This window comes from Anomaloglossus baeobatrachus, unplaced genomic scaffold (assembly GCF_048569485.1).
Source record: "Anomaloglossus baeobatrachus isolate aAnoBae1 unplaced genomic scaffold, aAnoBae1.hap1 Scaffold_217, whole genome shotgun sequence".
Lineage (NCBI taxonomy): Eukaryota > Metazoa > Chordata > Amphibia > Anura > Aromobatidae > Anomaloglossus > Anomaloglossus baeobatrachus.
The window spans coordinates 380427-401760 of record NW_027441987.1 but is presented as its reverse complement, the minus strand read 5'-3'; the positions used below and the strand labels follow the sequence as shown (position 1 = coordinate 401760).

The 21334-nt window shown below is 43.0% G+C and overlaps 1 protein-coding gene across 1 annotated transcript; it reads left to right on the top strand.

Annotated features, from left to right (window-relative positions):
• The first annotated feature begins 3514 nt into the window (after positions 1–3514).
• Positions 3515–21046, top strand: LOC142261414 (uncharacterized). The gene is made up of 11 exons (XM_075332104.1): positions 3515–3715; positions 4852–5178; positions 6496–6593; positions 8980–9145; positions 9251–9479; positions 9853–10325; positions 10474–10555; positions 11797–11933; positions 12279–12439; positions 20472–20721; positions 20822–21046. The coding sequence occupies exons 1-11, from the start codon at positions 3515–3517 to the stop codon at positions 21044–21046; spliced, it is 2349 nt and encodes a 782-aa protein (XP_075188219.1).
• The last annotated feature ends 288 nt before the right edge of the window (positions 21047–21334 follow it).

Below are 21334 nucleotides of genomic sequence, written 5' to 3'. Positions count from 1 at the left end.
AGAACATGCCCCAAAATCACTCGAGCCGCGAACTGGAGAACCACGAACCACGAACCGCGCTCAACTCTACTGTTCACCTTGATACTGAGTGCCAAGTTTCTACATTTATTAGAAGTGTGAGAGATCTCCTGTCGGAGGACCATACAGAGGTGTCTAACAAGGAGGTCACTTCCTTCAGAGGCCAAGACTATTGCCCCAGGTCTGGTAGTCCTTATTGCGTAAACTTGGCTTGGCCAACATCCACCAGGTTCAGATTCCAAGCAGGGGTCCTCGAACTTGCATAAATACTGGCACGAAACCCAAGCAGAGTGGCACCTGGATCGTCACTCCCCTGAGGGCTTTTCACACAGCTCCACACCAGGTAAAACTTCTCGGATCACCACATCATTGATCCTCATTGAGATGGGTCAGTACACGATTAGGGGCCCTGAGTTGGAGGGGTCTTAGTTGGAGGTTTGGATATTGATCAACATGTCCGGCATGGGTTGCAGCCCAATGACCTGAATTACAGTGTCCTAGAAGTGTGAGAGACCCCCAGTCAGAGGACCAGACCGATGTGTCTAACCAGTTCCTTCAGTTGTTAAGACTGTTCTCCCCAAGTTCGATAGCTCTTATTCCATAAACCTGGCTTGACCATCATCCACAAGGTTCAGATTCATAGCGGGGGTCTTCTAGCTTGAATAATAACTGGCACAAAACCCAAGCAGAGTGGCACTTCGATTATCACTCCTCAAAAGGCTTCTAACACAGCTCCATGCAAGGTAAAATGTCTCGGACCACCACATAGCTGATCCTCACGGAGATGCGTAGCTCTGAACATAATTAGGAGCCCTGAGTTGGAGGGGTCTTAGTAGGAGGTTGGGCTATCAATCATCATGTCCAGCATAGCTTGGAGCCCCCTGAACTGATGCACAGTGTTTTAGAAGCATGAGAGACCTCCAGTCAGAGGACCACACAGAGGTGTCTAACTAGAGATGAGCAAACCTTTGGAAGTTGGTTTTCAAACCCGAACTCCGAATATCAAACCTCAGGTTTGCTCATCTCTATTTCTAACCAGGCGGTCAGTCCCTCCAGAGGCCAAGACTATTGTTACAGGTTCATTAGTCCTTATTCCATACACCTGGCTGGCTGACATCCACCAGGCTCAGAAAAAGTGGGGGTCCTTGAACATGCATAAAAACTGGCACAAAATCCATGCAGAGTGGCACCCACATTATTACGTCTCTCAAGGCTTCTCACACAGCTCCATGCCAGCTAAAACGTCTCTGATCACTGCATCCTAACGGAGATGGGCCTGTCCGAACACCACTAGGAGTCTTGAGTCAGAGGGGTCTTAGTAAGAGATTCAACCGTCCAATAGAAGGCTATTGATTAACATGTCCGACATGGGATGCCCCTAACCTGATGTGCATTGTCTTAAAAGTGTGAGAGACCCCTGGTTAGAGGAGCAGAGAGAGGTGTCTAACCAGGAGCTTAGTTGCTCCAGTAGCCAAGACTGTTGCCCTCAGGTCCGATAGTCCTTATTCCATGAACCTGGCTTGGCCAATACCACAAGATTCAGATTCACAGCGGGGATCCTCAAACTTACATAATAACTTGCACAAAATGCAAGCAGAGTGGCACCTAGATCGTCACTTCTCTCAGGGCTTTTGACACAGCTTCATGCCAGGTAAAACGTTTTGGCCCACCACATCACTGAACATCACAAATTGTCAAAAGCCTGTGGGTCTTAGTAGAAGTTTCAACCCTCCAATAGTGGATATTGATCAACCTTTCTTGGATGCATTGAAGACCCCTTACCTTATGTGGAGTGTTTCAGAAATGTGAGAGACCCTGGTTGGCACCCATCAGGTTCAGATGTGATGTGGAGGTCTTTAAAGTTACTTAAAAACTGTCATGAAACCTAATCAGAGTGGCGCCCGGATCATAACTCGTCTCAGATCTTCTCATACAGCTAAATGTTAGCCAAAACTTCAATTCCCGCATCACTCATCCTCATGGAGGTGGGCCTGTCTACACACCACCAGGAGTTCAGAGTTTGAGTGTTAGTTAGTAAGGAGGTTGAACTTTTCAATATTGTGGTATTGATTAACAACTCCAGAAGTCCCCTAATGTGGTGTGTCCTGGAAGTGTGAAACCCCTGGTTGGAGGAAGAGACAGAAGTGTCTAATCAGGAGGTCAGTTCAATACAGTTACACAATACAGTTACCCCCAGGTCTGGAAGTCCTTATGCCATAATCCTGGCTTGACCAACACCCAACAGGTTCAGATGTGATGCAAGGGTCATTGAAGTTGCATAATAACTGTCATTAAATATAAGAAGAGTGGCATCCATATTGTCGCTTCTCTGATGACTTCTCACATAGCTCCATGTGAGGTGAAAATTCTTGGACCTCACATATGCCAGAAAAGTGTTGCTTCCATAAACTTATCTTGGCCCAGCTGACTCCCATGAGGTTCAGACCATTTACCTGGTCCTTGTCATTTTACTGCGTGAAGAGCTTGAGAAGAACTGTGTCTAGATACTGAACTCTTTGGGCTTCTAACACACTTACAAACCTTGTAAAACTTTTAGGACCCGGGACATCGGGTCTGAGCCTCAGAAAGATCGATCGGTTCTTCTACTCCGAGGTCCTAGAAGGTCATATTTAACTATGTGAGAAGCCTGAGAGGAGTGGTGCCCAAATAACCCCCCCCCAAACACACACACACAAGCTGTTACAGTGGGTCCAGTCATGGATCCCCTGTTAGGGTTATGGGAAGCTTCATTTGGCCATATATTTCCTCTCCAGCACAGTAAAAATGTAACATTACATGTTGGTTTTGAAATGGACGATCAACCATGTTGGACCTGGTGGCATGAACTTTTACTTAGAATTTTCTATTATGGTCCATAGAACATGGTCCTACAAGTGCCTTGGAGACTTTTTCTATTGTCAGGATTAGATGGATGTGTCACCGGGCAGAGAAGGGATGAATTTGTAGCTCTAGGCAGTAGTGAGGGCAGAGCTCGTCACTGCGGTCCACCAGTATATGGACAATTGAAGCCACACTGGTTGTGATGCTGCACCTTCACCAGGTGGGGTGTCTGATGCCTCTGTAAAATGAGTGGTTGGTTGCAGAGGGTATATATTGGTCTTTTGAGGGTATATGACACTTGACAGCCTGCATTATGGCAAAGTAGTCAGAAGCCAATGTGAGGGACCTTTGAAAGGAGGCGATTATGGCCTACAATATGTTTTCCACCTCTAGAGGGTGAGCTTTCACTTGTGCAGACTTGCTTGTCCTGTATCGTGTGTCCAGGTGACAGCTTTCAAATAATAACACAGATGGGAGCATTGCTCCATTCACTAAGTGATACTTATCTCCAGGAAGAAGGAAACTGCTTGTTTGTGCGTTGCTATTTTCCTTACATTCTTAGAGACCAGTTTGGATTATTGGCATTACGTTCCTTTTTTTGGGGGATGCATGACGTGCTCTTATGTGATCATATCAGGAGACACACACACGAGACATGTCAAGTCTCCACCATACCAGCTGCTTCTGCTCCCAGTGTCCTGAGAATCTCACTGGAGCTGTGACATTCGCTGTTGGCACATTGGATGGAGATCCCGTGAAACTGAACCTTCTGAAGAATTATGTCTCCAAGGCGCTGTACAACTTGGTCACCAGCTGGAGAGCGTCATCCTTCAATGTCATCCACTTCTCTGAGGAGGTACGAGACTATGCACATTCCTGATAAAGAGAATTCCTTAGAGGGCTACTCTCAAGTTTGGAAGTTATTTCCTATCTGTAGGATAAGAGATAACTTTGCAATCGCTGGGGGTCCTACTGCTGGAATCCCACCGATCCCAAGAACTTTGGCGCTGAAGAGTCCCATGTAAATGAAGCGTTGATTGATCCATTCTTACTGGGAGTGCCGAAGACCAGCCAAGTACTTTGGCTATCTCTAGTGGTCCCATTAAAAAAAGAATCAAACATGAAAGCAAATGATAGACAACTCCTCCATTCGCAAGAGGCTCTGTTCTTAAGGGGGCTTTACACGCTCCGATATCGTTAATGAATTATCGTCGGGGTCACGTTGTTAGTGACGCACATCCGGCGTCATTAACGATATCGCAGCGTGTGATACTTACCAGCGACCTTAACCGACCTCAAAAGTGGTGAAAATCGTTCACCATGGAGAGGTCGTCCTCAAACCAAAAATCGTTAATGGTTTATTATCGATGTTGTTTGTCGCTCCTGCAGCAGCACACATCGCTGTGTGTGACACTGCAGGAGTGAGGAACATCTCCTTACCTGCCTCCACCGGCAATGCGGAAGGAAGTAAGGTGGGTGGGATGTTACGTCCCGCTCATCTCCGCCCCTCCACTTCTATTGGCCGGCCGCTTAGTGACGTCGCTGTGACGCCGAACGCACCTCCTCCTTGAAGGAGGGATTGTTCGGCAGTCACAGCGATGCCGTCGACCAGGTATGTGCGTGTGACGCTGCCGTAGCGATAATTTTCGCTGCGACAGCGATCACACGATATCGCATGCACGACGGGGGCGGGTGCTATCTCGCTCGACATCGCTAGCAATCGCTAGGAATATCGTAGCGTGTAAAGCCCCCTTTAGGATCGATGGTGGGCCCAGCAATCAGACCCCATCAATTGGGAAGACTGGCTGGGGTGCGGGTGTCAGACTGTTATCAGATTGTTGGTAGCTAGATGTAAACTTTGTACAGAGCTTGATCAACACAGATAGTATCATCATTTATGGGACAACCTGCATAATACAGTCCCTGATCCAATGCAGGCACCACTGGAATACAAGTAAGTTATCTAACTGTATCTAAACTACTTCCTGTTAGATCCACAAGTGGTGTGACCGCACGGTGATGTGGACCCCCGATACTGCCAATCAGGCTATTTCATGGATCCGGACTCTTGCCTGTGACTCTGGGACCAACCCCACTGAAGCTTTGGCTGCAGCTTTTGAGGACCCATCATGTCAGACGGTGTACTTAGTGATGGACGCCCTACCACCTCGAATTCTGCAGAACATCTACAGCTTTCTCGCCAGAGATGAGAACACATGCTCCGTAAATGTGGTGTACCTGCGAGAAGAACCGAATGACTGGATGAGGGAAGGGGCCTTCCGCACCATTAATCTGAAGCCCCTGGGATCTTCAAATATGGTGGGTAGTAAAGAATGTACATATCTAGGGCAGTATGACCTGCACTGGACTGGGGAGCTGACAGATCCTCTATATACCACACCCCACAGGACACATCCTCTATATACTACGCCACACAAGACGCATCCTCTATATACTACACCGCACAGGACACATCCTCTATATACTACACCGCACAGGACGCATTGTCTAAATACTACACCGCACAGGACGCATCCTCTATATACTACACCACACAGAACACATCCTCTGTATACTACACCACTCAGGAGACATTCTCTATATACTACACCACACAGGAGACATCCTCTATATACTACACCACACAGGACACATTCTCTATATACTGCACCACACAGGACACATTCTTTATATACTGCACCCCACAGGACACATCCTCTGTATACTACACCACACAGGACACATCCTCTGTATACTACACCACACAGGACACATCTATGTATACTACACCACACAGGACACATCCTCTGTATACTACACCACACAGGACACATCCTCTGTATACCACACCACACAGGACACATCCTCTGTATACCGCACCACACAGGACACATCCTCTGTATACCGCACCACACAGTACACATCCTCTATATAGTACACCACACAGGGCACATCCTCTATATACTACACCCCACAGGGCACATCCTCTATATACTACACCCCACAGGGCACATCCTCTATATACTACACCACACAGGACACATCCTCTGTATACTACACCACACAGGACACATCCTCTGTATACCACACCACACAGGACACATCCTCTGTATACCGCACCACACAGGACACATCCTCTGTATACCGCACCACACAGTACACATCCTCTATATAGTACACCACACAGGGCACATCCTCTATATACTACACCCCACAGGGCACATCCTCTATATACTACACCCCACAGGGCACATCCTCTATATACTACACCACACAGGACACATCCTCTATATACTACACCACACAGGACACATCCTCTATATACTACACCACACAGGACACATTCTCTATATACTACACCACACAGAACACATTCCCTATATACTACACCACACAGGACACATTCTCTATATACTACACCACACAGAACACATTCCCTATATACTACACCACACAGGACACATTCTCTATATACTACACCACACAGGACACATTCTCTATATACTACACCACACAGGACACATCCTCTGTATACTACACCACACAGGACACTTCCTCTAAATACTACAATACACAGGACACATCGATTACAGGACACGTGAATATTAACAATTATATACATTTCTTGTGTTTTAGACCAGAATTAGTGGTTATCATAGACCCAGTCATTATTGTCCGTCATCATCTTCCTCATCTTCCTGCACTTTCTCTACAGTTGTCTCCTCTGAATTTCAGTAAGTATCACACATTTTAAGACATATCTAGTAGCAATGTTGTTCAGCGCACAGCACATGAGCAGCGTCTATGCCTATTATTTTCAAAATCCTAATTTGACCATTTGGAGCCCTTATATTTGACTTCTACAATGTATTACCTTTTCTTCCATGCTTTTATACATTTTTATTGCTGTGTATAACACAAAGATGTCTCTCTACATTTTCCCCTTCATCCCTCTCGCAGCGATAAGCTGCTGTCATGGGTCAGTTTGGGGATTCCGGTAACCTGTCACTGCATGGCCTGTTCCTGACTGTTTCTTCTCTATCCAAATGCTGATTATTCCTGTTGTCGGTGTTTCTCCCTTCTTGTTTGCCCCTCTCCAGGTGTTTCTAATTTCCCCATTGTGATTTGTCCTATCACATTCTGGGTGGGGCTATATATGTTCACCTCTCACTGCACTTCCTTTCTGGCTATATCTCTAGGTTGCCTGGTTTCAAGGAGTTTTATCCATTAAGCTTAAGTGTTTACCTTTTGGTAAACACCGTTTGAGTGTCTGCTGTGAGTCGTTTTTTTTTCCTTCACAGTTCCTATCCCTTTCAACTTTCTATGAATGTGTTTAATTTTCTCACTGTCACGGGGTATGTAATGACAGGACAGGTGACTCTAGGCTGGCCCTCAGATTCGAGACTCTGCGCTGTACCTTATATCGGAGGTTGGTTTGATGGTAACCAGGTCTGAACCCCCAGCGTGACCCTAATTCCTGTCCGAGCCCTGATCTCACTCCACCTCTCCCACATCTTCGAGGCGGGCCGGAAAACACAAAGAGAACACCCCACAAAATGACACGGACAAGTGAGAACGGAAACTCGTACACACAGTAATCAAAACACAAAGGAGAGACAATATACATACTGGGAAAACAATGGAAAAAGGGTGGGAGTAACGCACAACAGGAAAATGTCCACACTGCTCAGAAGCGCAACAGGAACATCTCCGAGACTGTGATCGCTGGATATTATGCTGAAGCTATCATCGGCACATACAGGAAGGTAGTCATACTTTAAATAGGGAGGAGACACCTGCACGTGCCAATTAGCCACCGGAGCTCTTAGGTCCTGCTCACGAGTCTGCAGGAACTAACTCCTGCAGAGCTGAAGACCAGTGAACCTGAACCAGACGACGCCCGTCTCTGTCTGAAAAATACAGAAGCCTCAGGTAGCTTGTCAGGCTCTGTGGTGTGAACAGAGTCCAACAACATAGCGCCTACAGGTGTGTGCAAATCCGAACATCGCGTGACACTCACTCGGTTTTCGTATCCTCCTGCACACCTTCCTTTCCCCTCGTAGGCAGTGTGTGGCGGCCTCTCCTCTGTTCCTCTAGGAGGTACAAGAATCCCCCTCGGCCTTTTAGGAAGTCAGTTCCGAGATGGTGTTGTTAGTTGTCCAGCTAGGGTATTACTTGCCTGTAGAGGACCAATTGGGTGCGGGCACATATTCTCCTTATAGAAGGTCTTTTCTGTTCCCTGTGTTTGAGTATGTATATGTTCATAGCAGCTGCAGCCGCATTTCCCTCCTCCCTCTCTACTACTTACTGTAAGGGGTACTTTGCACGCTGCGACATCGCTAGCATCGGCTACTGATGCCGAGCGCGATAGTACCTGCCCCGTCGCACATGCGATATCTTGTGATAGCTGCCGTAGCGAACATTATCGCTACGGCAGCTTCACACGCACATACCTGCTCTGCGACGTCGCTCTGGCCGGCGACCCGCCTCCTTCCTAAGGGGGCGGGTCGTGCGGCGTCACAGCGACGTCACATGGCAGGCGGCCAATAGAAGCAGAGGGGCGGAGATGAGCGGAACGTAAACATCCTGCCCACCTCCCTCCTTCCGCATAGCCAGTGGAGGCAGGTAAGGAGATGTTCCTCGCTCCTGCGGCTTCACACACAGCGATGTGTGCTGCCGCAGGAATGAGGAACGACATTGTATCTCCTATTGGTGCGACATTATGAAAATGACCGACACTACACAGATCACCGATTTTCGACGCTTTTGCGATCGTTTATCAGCACATCTAGGCTTTACACGTTGCGACGTCGTTACCGGCGTCGGATGTGCGTCACTTTTGATTTGACCCCGACGATATCGCAGTAGCGATGTCGCAGCGTGCAAAGTACCTCTAAGACTCTACGCTGATTATTTGGTTACTGACAAGGCTTCTTAACACAGTCTTCAGGCAGAGAAATTGGATCTTCATGTTGAGCTGAGGAAGTAGAAGAGCTCAAAATTCATCAATGATAGTAACATGGAAAGTGTCAGTTGTCATCTAGCACCACAACACCAAAAAATGAAGGAACCTGTTTTGGGTTTGGATCTGATATTTCCCTTTGATTTGATATTTCCCAGGGTGGAACCTATCAACTGCTGTGTCCATCCTGAAGACCCTCCATCAACTGTAAGCCCCGTGCAATTAGCACCAGAAGTATTGAATCTGTTCAGAGGGGCCAGGGTACTGGCTCGCAGGGATACTGATGGACTTTATTACATGGGGCACATTGCCCACGAGGTGGAGGTGAGTAGCAGATATGCCTTATATCTTGACATGTTGCAGAATTCCCAAGCTGTTCTGGATAGTCAAGAAAGTCAACGATTATATCTCGAATCATCATGACCTTAGGGCTGCAGCGATCGATTTCTTGTGGAGTTTGAGAAATGTCGCTCCTTAAAGGGCAAAAGTCAGTTCCGCATGCAGGAGACACCAGTTTGTGACATCATCCACTATGAAGATGCGAGGTGGAGACCCCTATCTCCAGGAGACCACGTCCTAGCACCAATAGATGCTAAAATGGAGAACTATGGACCTGGTACTGTTCTGCAAGGAAAAGAAACAAGAGCACGTGGATTAGGTATGAGAGTACGTGAGAATGTTGATATTTCGCATTTGAGATCTAGACTTAAAATAATTTAGTCTTCACTGTATACATACACTACATTGCTTATCCTATACTGTTCCTGAGTTACCTCCTGTATTATACTCCAGAGCTGCACTCACTATTCTGCTGTTGCAGTCACTGTGTACATACCTTACATTACTGATCCTGATCTACCTCCTGTATTATACCCCAGAGACCCGAAAAGGCCAATCATTGACTTTCCATAAGGCTCGTTATTCGCGTCGAGTTCTTCTGACTAGTTTGAATCAAGTAATGAGCAATGGAGCATTTTGGTGCTCGCCCATCACTACTCACTCATCACTAGTTGATATCTCTTCTTTATTAGCTTTTGACAGCACTGGGGTCCTGGTGACTTTCTGGAATGGAAAGACTAAGCAAGTTCCTCCCGGCTTGGCCATATGGATTCCTCAGATTTTAGGTGACCGCATCACCTTAGAGCTGTATATTCCTCCCGAAACTCGAAAGAAGCTGATAGAGACCTGCACCAGTTTCCCCTTTATGGGCACTACTGATAATCACCAAGAGTTTCAAGCAGAAGAGAAATTTGGCAGCCCCGGGTCTCATACATGTCTCTATTGTGGTCCTGATACTGGTGTTTGCCAAAAGTGTCATGTTCCCGCGGAGTTATGGGTGGCCCTCAGGAATTCACTGAACCACATCAACCGGATCACAGCAACTAAAGAAAAATCTTCCCAAAAGAACAAAGCTCTCAAAAAAGATGAAGAACTTGACAAGGAAAAATCCAAACTCCAGAGGAAGAAGGTGCAGGACCAGGGAGGCCACCAGATAAGTAGACATGTATGTTTAGGCTGTTGACCACAAGAGTCCCACCAATCAGCATAATGTCTATCACAGCGGTGTTTTTAGAATTCAAGACTTTTCTATAGAAATGATTACAGATGGGAGGCGGCTGATGTGTCTTGTTTGGTGATTTTTTTTGTTTCAGAAGGAACCTCTCATCCATAGTAGAAACACTCAGACAGAAAACCTCATTGACCCCCCGGACACGTTTTGTAATAAAAGAGAAGGTAAGTGTGAATATTTTTTTTAAACTTTAATCCTCCCCTTTGTACAACAGCCAGAACCTTTTTACTTCTTCGTCAGCATAGCCATATAGGGGCTTGCTTTTTATGGGACGAGTTGTAGTTAGCTTTGAATTCCACCATTCAAGCTCATCCTCGCTCTCTGAGGATTCCTGTACACAACACAGTCTCCCCACAATTACCATGTGTCAAACAAGCAGTCTCCTTCTTAACACATGAGACATGTGACGGGGTCCTTCTCTGATATCACACAATTAACAAAACGAGAAATGGATGAGCAATCCAAAGAGAATTTATTCCAAGCAAATAAAACGGTCCATAACATAATCCACCACACAGAGGGTAAAAATAGTCCAGTAAGCACTAAGTGCCCAGGTCTCTCTCGGGAGCCGCAGCTTTTGCCCACAGAGGATGAATCTTCCTGCTTTACTCTTGAAGTTCTCAAACAGACTGCATGAATCTCCCAGGTAAGCAAAGAGTTTAGGTGGATTCCAGGCCCCCCTCCCCCAGACCTAGGGACAGAAACACTACAGGGGGTGCTTACCTACAGACAATACAATGTACACACAATACAAATAATGGACAGTTAACCAAGCCTAAAATATGAACCTACACAACATAATACAGAACCCCTCATGTTCCACCATCACACACACCTATATGTGTGGAGAAGTATGTGGATCACCAGACCTGCCCATCTCTCCAGCTATCCGTAAATCTGTCCCTAGAAAGCCCTTATAAGCCTTGTGCCAGTACATGTACCAGAGCGGACATCAAGGTTTACACTACCTTCATGATACATACCCTCCTCCATATCACAGACCAACTAAGGATAAAATAAAAAATCCACCACTCGAAATCAAGGTGGAAAAATAAAAAGATAGTAGGCCGAAATTGTTTTGGTGAAAAGATCAAAATTAGTTTTTTCCTTTTTGTTTAAAAAGGGTTCTGTGAAAATAAGTTGATGACAAGGTGTTTTTCGCCTAAGATCCCTGGTGATCATCACCAGCTAGTGCTCAATTTTCCTGCAGCGCCACCACTGGTGAAATGCGGTATTACATGGAGCTTATTGAAATCAATGAGTTGTCCATATAAAACAAGGACATGCTGGGTCCTCCAGGACACGTCATGGAGACTTTGAAGGAGAGAATATCCTCCTTATGGTATAAGAATAGCCTAGAATATTGAAAATATGAAGTATCCACTATATAAATGTGTTTTTGTAGCCTCATCTTTAAACCTTGGGAATGTGACGCATCTCCAGAAAACGTTGATGCGTATAGAAAAGGCGATGAAAGACGATCGCAGGGCTATGGAGTCCGTGATTCTAGTTCGGAGACCACGCTCAAATCCTCTAAAACTAGTAAGTGACCGATTCACCGAAGACCGAGTCACCTATAGGATGCCAAATATGGGTTCTGCCGTCAGTTTTTACCCCCATCACCCTCATTTTAAGCCACACTCCTCCTCCCTAAGTGTGTTGTCACGGTTACAGACTACAAACAGGCCCTCTGTAGTCAGCTCCTGCAGTCATAAACTCTTCAGTTTGTTCCCTACTTTTTGCTCCTGGTTCAGACTACACACAGTTTGTTTTTATAAGTTTGTATCTATGGAGACAACACAAATCGAAGCTTCCGTGATTGAGCTCTGAAGTAGAGGTCACCCCAAAGCTTTAATTCTCAGGACTGAATATGCTTCATTTCCACAGAATTATGAAGCTAAAGCCAGAAGACATCAGGAACTAAAAGAACAAAAGGAGGTGGAAACCGCAGAAGTACAGAGAACGCGAGCGGAGGAAAGACAGAGGAAGAGGGAAGAGAGGATGGAGGAACTGGAGCAGAAGGAGCTGATGATTCAGGATAACAGACGGTATAGACATTGTATATTAGTGATTACAAGTTCCCTATATACAAGAATATAACTACTATAATACTGCTCCCTATGTACAAGAATATAACTACTATAATACTGCTCCTATGTACAAGAATATCACTACTATAATACTGCTCCTATATACAAGAATATAACTACTATAATACTGCCCCTATATACAAGAATATAACTACTATAATACTGCTCCTATATACAAGAATATAACTACTATAATACTGCCCCTATATACAAAAATATAACTACTATAATACTGCCCCTATGTACAAGAATATAACTACTATAATACTGCTCCTATATACAAGAATATAACTACTATAATACTGCCCCTATATACAAGAATATAACTACTATAATACTGCCCCTATGTACAAGAATATAACTACTATAATACTACCCCTATGTACAAGAATATAACTACTATAATACTGCTCCTATGTACAAGAATATAACTACTATAATACTGCCCCTATTTACAAGAATATAACTACTATAATACTGCCCCGTATGTACAAGAATAGAACTACTATAATACTGCCCCTATGTACAATAATATAACTACTATAATACTGCTCCTATGTACAAGAATATAACTACTATAATACTGCTCCTATGTACAAGAATATAACTACTATAATACTGCTCCTATGTACAAGAATATAACTACTATAATACTGCTCCTATGTACAAGAATATAACTACTATAATACTGCCCCTATATACAAGAATATAACTACTATAATACTGCCCCCTATGTACAAGAATATAACTACTATAATACTGCCCCTATGTACAAGAATATAACTACTATAATACTGCCCCCTATGCACAAGAATATAACTACTATAATACTGCTCCTATGTACAAGAATATAACTACTATAATACTGCTCCTATGTACAAGAATATAACTACTATAATACTACCCCTATGTACAAGAATATAACTACTATAATACTGCTCCTATGTACAAGAATATAACTACTATAATACTGCTCCTATGTACAAGAATATAACTACTATAATACTGCCCCTATGTACAAGAATATAACTACTATAATACTACCCCTATGTACAAGAATATAACTACTATAATACTGCTCCTATGTACAAGAATATAACTACTATAATACTGCCCCTATTTACAAGAATATAACTACTATAATACTGCCCCGTATGTACAAGAATAGAACTACTATAATACTGCCTCTATGTACAAGAATATAACTACTATAATACTGCCCCTATGTACAATAATATAACTACTATAATACTGCTCCTATGTACAAGAATATAACTACTATAATACTGCTCCTATGTACAAGAATATAACTACTATAATACTGCTCCTATGTACAAGAATATAACTACTATAATACTGCTCCTATGTACAAGAATATAACTACTATAATACTGCTCCTATATACAAGAATATAACTACTATAATACTGCCCCCTATGTACAAGAATATAACTACTATAACTACTATAATACTGCCCCTATGTACAAGAATATAACTACAGTCACAAACCACCGGGGGGGTCACTCAGAAATCCCCCGCGCTGGCTACCAGTACGTCACAATCGGGGGGTAACAAGTGGGGGGTCACCCCTCCTTTATACCTCCCGACCGACAGAGCACGTGATGCGCTCTCTAGCGCCCCTCTTATAGTCAGGCCAATTATGGAATTGCCCGACAATAAGCAAGGAGGCCGCTATACTACTTATGCCGATTATTGAAGGGTCCCCGGTGAGAGTAGGGTATATATTCCCCCGACCTCCGCGGGCGGAATATATAAAATCTCCCCGAATCTCACTGGCCTCCCCACAATAATCCTTGGCACAAACTCGCTGCCACCAACCGCTTCACGGTAACTATTAGCCGAACACACAGACGTGGGAGTCAAGATCGAGATAACAGAACAGCCCAAGATTAATTATATAATTTAATCAGCCTAAAGCACACTAGAACTACAATATATACAATAGGGAATCTACAGAATATACATATGTCAGAGTACAGTTACAGATAAAGCATGGTTTACAACAGGTATGCAATTCAATCAGTTACCTTGTGCGTCTGGCCACAGGGGGGCGCTGTAGACCAGGTTTCTAGGAACTCCCACAGATGTTTCTCACACGTGACCCCCAGCGAAAGAACAGACATTGCATTTCTACATGATGCAGATGCCGCTGCAACTTTATACAACACTACAATCTCTGCAGCTCTCGAATCAGCTGCCCCCCTCACACACACCAAAACCCGCACAATCAACAGGCAACCCTGGCACACAAGGCAGACTAAAGAACTTAGACGGGCTTCCAGAATTGCTGAGCGCAGATGGAAGAGGTCTCATTCCACTGAACACTTCATTGCATATAAAGAGTCCCTCACCACTTTCAAGTCCACACTCACTGCTGCAAAACAAACCTACTTCTCATCCCTCATATCTTCTTTCTCTCACAACCCTAAACAGCTATTCAACACTTTCAATTCTCTCCTCCGTCCTCCGGCACCACCTCCCTCTCCTCTCATCTCAGCTGAAGACTTTGCCTCTTTCTTCAAGCGGAAGATTGACAACATCAGAGCAAGCTTTGGCCCACAATCACCACAGCCCCTCATCATAGCTACTCATCCCTCTTCCTCCAAATCCAGCTTCTCCACCATGACAGAAAACAATCTCTCCACTCTACTCTCAAGATCACATCTAACCACCTGTGCACTGGACCCGCTCCCATCGCACCTCATCCCCAACATCACCGCAGTCCTCATCCCAGCCCTAACCCATCTCTTCAACCTATCACTAGCAAGTGGTGTATTCCCTTCATGCTTTAAACATGCCTCTATTACACCCATCCTCAAAAAGCCCTCCCTTGACCCATCCTCTGTGTCAAACTATCGCCCCATATCCCTTCTCCCCTATGCCTCAAAACTACTGGAACAGCATGTCCATCTTGAATTGTCCTCATACCTCTCCTCCTGCTCCCTCTTTGACCGGCTTCAATCTGGCTTCCGACCACATCATTCTACCGAAACTGCCCTAACCAAAGTCACCAATGATCTACTAACCGCCAAAGCCAAGCGACACTACTCTATCCTCCTCCTCCTGGACCTGTCCTCTGCCTTCGACACAGTAGACCATTCCCTCCTACTACAGATTCTCTCATCTCTGGGCATCACAGACTTGGCCCTATCTTGGATCTCCTCATACCTAACCGACCGAACTTTCAGCGTCTCCCATTCTCACACCACTTCCTCAGCTCGCCCCCTATCTGTCGGTGTCCCTCAAGGCTCAGTTCTTGGACCCCTGCTGTTCTCCATCTATACCTTCGGCTTGGGACAGCTCATAGAGTCCCACGGCTTCCAGTATCATCTCTATGCCGATGACACACAGATCTACCTCTCTGGACCTGACATTACCTCTCTACTAACCAAAATACCACAATGTCTGTCTGCTATTTCATCCTTCTTCTCTGCACGATTCCTAAAACTTAACATGGACAAAACAGAGTTTATTGTCTTTCCTCCTCCTCACTCACCTCCTCCAACAAGCCTTTCCATCAAACTTGATGGTTGCTCACTCACCCCAGTCTCACAAGCTCGTTGCCTTGGAGTAACCCTCGACTCTGCTCTATCCTTCAAGCCACACATCCAAGCCCTCTTCAACTCATGCCGATTACAACTCAAAAATATCTCCCGGATCCGTGCTTTCCTTAACCAAGAATCTTCAAAAACATTAGTGCATGCCCTCATCATCTCCCGCCTCGACTACTGCAACCTCCTGCTCTCTGGCCTCCCTTCCAACACTCTTGCACCCCTCCAATCTATCCTAAACTCTGCAGCCCGCTTAATCCACCTCTCCCCTCGCTACTCCCCAGCCTCGCCACTCTGCCAATCCCTTCACTGGCTTCCCATCGCCCAACGACTCCAGTTCAAAACATTAACCATGACATACAAAGCCATGCACAACCTGTCTCCTCCCTACATCTGTGACCTAGTCTCCCAGTACCTACCTGCACGCAACCTTAGATCCTCACAAGATCTCCTTCTCTGCTCCTCTCTTATTTCCTCTTCCCACAATCGTGTACAAGATTTCTCCCGTGCATCCCCCATACTCTGGAACGCTCTACCTCAGCACATCAGACTCTCCACTACCGTGGAAAGCTTCAAGAGGAACCTCAAGACCCACCTCTTCCAACAAGCCTACAACCTACAATAGCCCTCAGCCCAGTAGACCACTGCGCAACCAGCTCTGTCCTCACCTATTGTACCATCACCCATTCCCTGTAGACTGTGAGCCCTCGCGGGCAGGGTCCTCTCTCCTCCTATACCAGTCTGTCTTGTACTGTTAATGATTGTTGTACGTATACCCTCTTTCACTTGTAAAGCGCCATGGAATAAATGGCGCTATAATAATAAATAATAATAATAATAATAATAATAACTACTATAATACTGCCCCCTATGCACAAGAATATAACTACTATAATACTGCTCCTATGTACAAGAATATAACTACTATAATACTGCTCCTATGTACAAGAATATAACTACTATAATACTGCTCCTATGTACAAGAATATAACTACTATAATACTGCCCCTATATACAAGAATATAACTACTATAATACTGCCCCCTATGTACAAGAATATAACTACTATAATACTGCCCCTATGTACAAGAATATAACCACTATAATACTGCTCCTATGTACAAGAATATATCTACTATAATACTGACCCTATGTACAAGAATATAACTACTATAATACTGCCCCCTTTACTCAAGAATATAACTACTATAATACTGACCCTATGCACAAGAATATAACTACTATAATACTGCTCCTATGTACAAGAATATAACTACTATAATACTGCCCCTATGTACAAGAATATAACTACTATAATACTGCCCCTATGTACAAGAATATAACTACTATAATACTGCCCCCTATGTACAAGAATATAACTACTATAATACTGCCCCCTATGTACAAGAATATAACTACTATAATACTGCCCGTATGTACAAGAATATAACTACTATAATACTGCCCCCTATGTACAAGAATATAACTACTATTATACTACCCCTATGTACAAGAATACTATAATACTGCCCCTATGTACAAGAATATAGCTACTATAATACTGCCCCTATGTACAAGAATATAACTACTACAATACTGGCCTCTATGTACAAGAATATAACTACTATAATACTACCCCTATGTACAAGAATACTATAATACTGCCCCTATGTACAAGAATATAACTACTATAATACTGCACCTATGTACAAGAATATAACTACTATAATACTGCCCCTATGTACAAGAATATAACTGCTATAATACTGCCCCTATGTACAAGAATATAACTACTACAATACTGGCCTCTATGTACAAGAATATAACTACTATAATACTGCCCCTATGTACAAGATTATAACTACCGTAATATTGCCCCTATGTACAAGAATATAACTACTATAATACTGCCCCTATGTACAAGAATATAACTACTATATTACTGCTCCTATTTTCAAGAATATAACTACTATAATACTGCCCCTATGTACAAGAATATACCTACTATAATACTGCCCCTATGTACAAGAATATAACTACTATAATACTGCCCCTATGTACAAGAAGCTAACTACTATAATACTGCCCCTATGGCCAAGAATATAACTACTATAATACTGCCCCTATGTACAAGAATATAACTACTATAATACTGCTCCTATGTACAAGAATATAACTACTATAATACTGCCCCTATGTACAAGAATATAACTACTATAATACTGCCCCCTATGTACAAGAATATAACTACTATAATACTGCCCGTATGTACAAGAATATAACTACTATAATACTGCCCCTATGTACAAGAATATAACTACTATAATACTGCCCCCTATGTACAAGAATATAACTACTATAATACTGCCCCCTATGTACAAGAATATAACTACTATAATACTGCCCGTATGTACAAGAATATAACTACTATAATACTGCCCCCTATGTACAAGAATATAACTACTATTATACTACCCCTATGTACAAGAATACTATAATATTGCCCCTATGTACAAGAATATAACTACTATAATACTGCACCTATGTACAAGAATATAGCTACTATAATACTGCCCCTATGTACAAGAATATAACTACTACAAGACTGGCCTCTATGTACAAGAATATAACTACTATAATACTGCCCCTATGTACAAGATTATAACTACCGTAATATTGCCCCTATGTACAAGAATATAACTACTATAATACTGCCCCTATGTACAAGAATATAACTACTATATTACTGCTCCTATTTTCAAGAATATAACTACTATAATACTGCCCCTATGTACAAGAATATACCTACTATAATACTGCCCCTATGTACAAGAATATAACTACTATAATACTGCCCCTATGTACAAGAAGCTAACTACTATAATACTGCCCCTATGGCCAAGAATATAACTACTATAATACTGCCCCTATGTACAAGAATATAACTACTATAATACTGCACCTATCTACAATAATATAACTACTATAATACTACCCCTATGTACAAGAATATAACTACTATAATACTACCCCTATGTACAAGAATATAACTACTATAATACGGCCCCCTGTGTACAAGAATATAACTACTATAATACTGCCTCCTATGTACAAGAATATAACTACTATAATACTGCCTCCTATGTGCAAGAATATAACTACTATAATACTGCCCCTATGTACAAGAATAGAACTACTATAATACTACCCCTCTGTACAAGAATATAACAACTATAATACTGCCCCTATGTACAAGAATATAACTACTATAATATTGCCCCTATGTACAAGAATATAACTACAACAATACTGTCCCTATGTACAAGAATATAACTACTATAATACTGCCCCTATGTACAAGAATATCACTACTATAATACTGCCCCTATTTACAAGAATATAACTACTATAATACTGCCCCCTATGTAGAAGAATAGAACTACTATAATACTGCCCCCTATGTACAAGAATATAACTACTATAATACTGCTCCTATGTACAAGAATATAACTACTATAATACTGCCCTCTATGTACAAGAATATAACTACTATAATAGTACCCCTATGTACAAGAATATAACTACTATAATACTGCTCCTATGTACAAGAATATAACTACTATAATACTGCCCCTATTTACAAGAATATAACTACTATAATACTGCCCCGTATGTACAAGAATAGAACTACTATAATACTGCTCCCTATGTACAAGAATATAACTACTATATTACTGCTCCTATGTACAAGAATATAACTACTATAATACTGCTCCTATGTACAAGAATATAACTACTATAATACTGCTCCTATGTACAAGAATATAACTACTATAATACTGCCCCTATGTACAAGAATATAACTACTATAATACTGCCCCTATGAACAAGAATATAACTACTATAATACTGCCCCTATGTACAAGAATATAACTACTATAATACTGCCCCTATGTACAAGAATATAACTACTATAATACTGCTCCTATGTACAAGAATATAACTACTATAATACTGCTCCTATGTACAAGAATATAACTACTATAATACTGCCCCTATGGCCAAGAATATAACTACTATAATACTGCCCCTATGTACAAGAATATAACTACTATAATACTGCTCCTATGTACAAGAATATAACTACTATAATACTGCCCCTATGGCCAAGAATATAACTACTATAATACTGCCCCCTATGTACAAGAATATAACTACTATAATACTGCTCCTATGTACAAGAATATGTCTACTATAATACTGCCCCCTATGAACAAGAATATAACTACTATAATACTGCTCCTATGTACAAGAATATAACTACTATAATACTGCCCCTATGTACAAGAATATAACTACTATAATACTGCCCCCTATGTACAAGAATATAACTACTATAATACTGCTCCTATTTACAGTCTTCGTTCACAACAAAGGATTTTGCTTGACTTGGAGAAGAGACGGGATCAGGAGGGATTGGAGACACAACAGGCAGAATTCCTCAGAGCCACGGCTGAAGAGAGGAGCCGCAAGAAAGACGAAGACGTGAGAAAGGAGCGGAGGAAGGAGGATCAGAGAGTCCAGTTCTGGAGTGACGTTCGGCAGCAGCGAGAGACTCTAGATCTGGAGAAGATCCATAAACAACAAGAGAAAGACGGGAAGTATAAGGCGAGTGTCCTTTGGCATTTCCTCTGCATTATTCGTAATTTATGGATTTGCAGTTTTAGCAATTCTCTGATATATTTTCCCACCGTCATTTTGATTCCAGGAGCTCCTCAACAATCAGATGATTACTCGACAAAGGCAGCAGGAGGCAGATCTCCAGGAACGGAGAAGACAGGAGCAGGGGCAGGAAGGATCCAAGCGCAGAGTCTCCAGGAGACTGGATGAATTCTACCGGCAGGCGGAGCGCGAGTCCCATAAAGACAAGGATTTACAGCAATATCTCAAGGAGCAGAACCTCCAGGCACTTCGGTCATCCATGGTCCTCTGACAACATCTACTTGTGTTCTGTTAAAGAAGAACACACAGGAATACAGCAAATGCTCCTGTCAGCCATTCATACCCTGAGCAAAGCTTGCCCTTAGTGTGATAACATGGCAACCCTTAATAGGACTTGTTACTTGCCTTGAATTAGTACTGTGTTTTTCGGATTATAAAACGCACTTTTCCTCCCAAAAATTTAGAAGGAAAATGATGGGTGCATCTTATAATCTGAATGGAGGTGCTGGAGAGGGGTCACAGGAGGCAGGGGCGATACTACGGGTTGGTAGCCATGCTG

Bases quoted from the DNA above. Each gene is read 5' to 3' on its own strand.
- LOC142261414 (XM_075332104.1), top strand. From the start codon at position 3,515: ATGTCAAGTCTCCACCATACCAGCTGCTTCTGCTCCCAGTGTCCTGAG. The intron at 9,480-9,852 runs GTATGAGAGTAC...CTTCTTTATTAG, and splicing joins AACAAGAGCACGTGGATTAG to CTTTTGACAGCACTGGGGTC. The intron at 10,326-10,473 runs GTATGTTTAGGC...TTTTTGTTTCAG, and splicing joins GCCACCAGATAAGTAGACAT to AAGGAACCTCTCATCCATAG.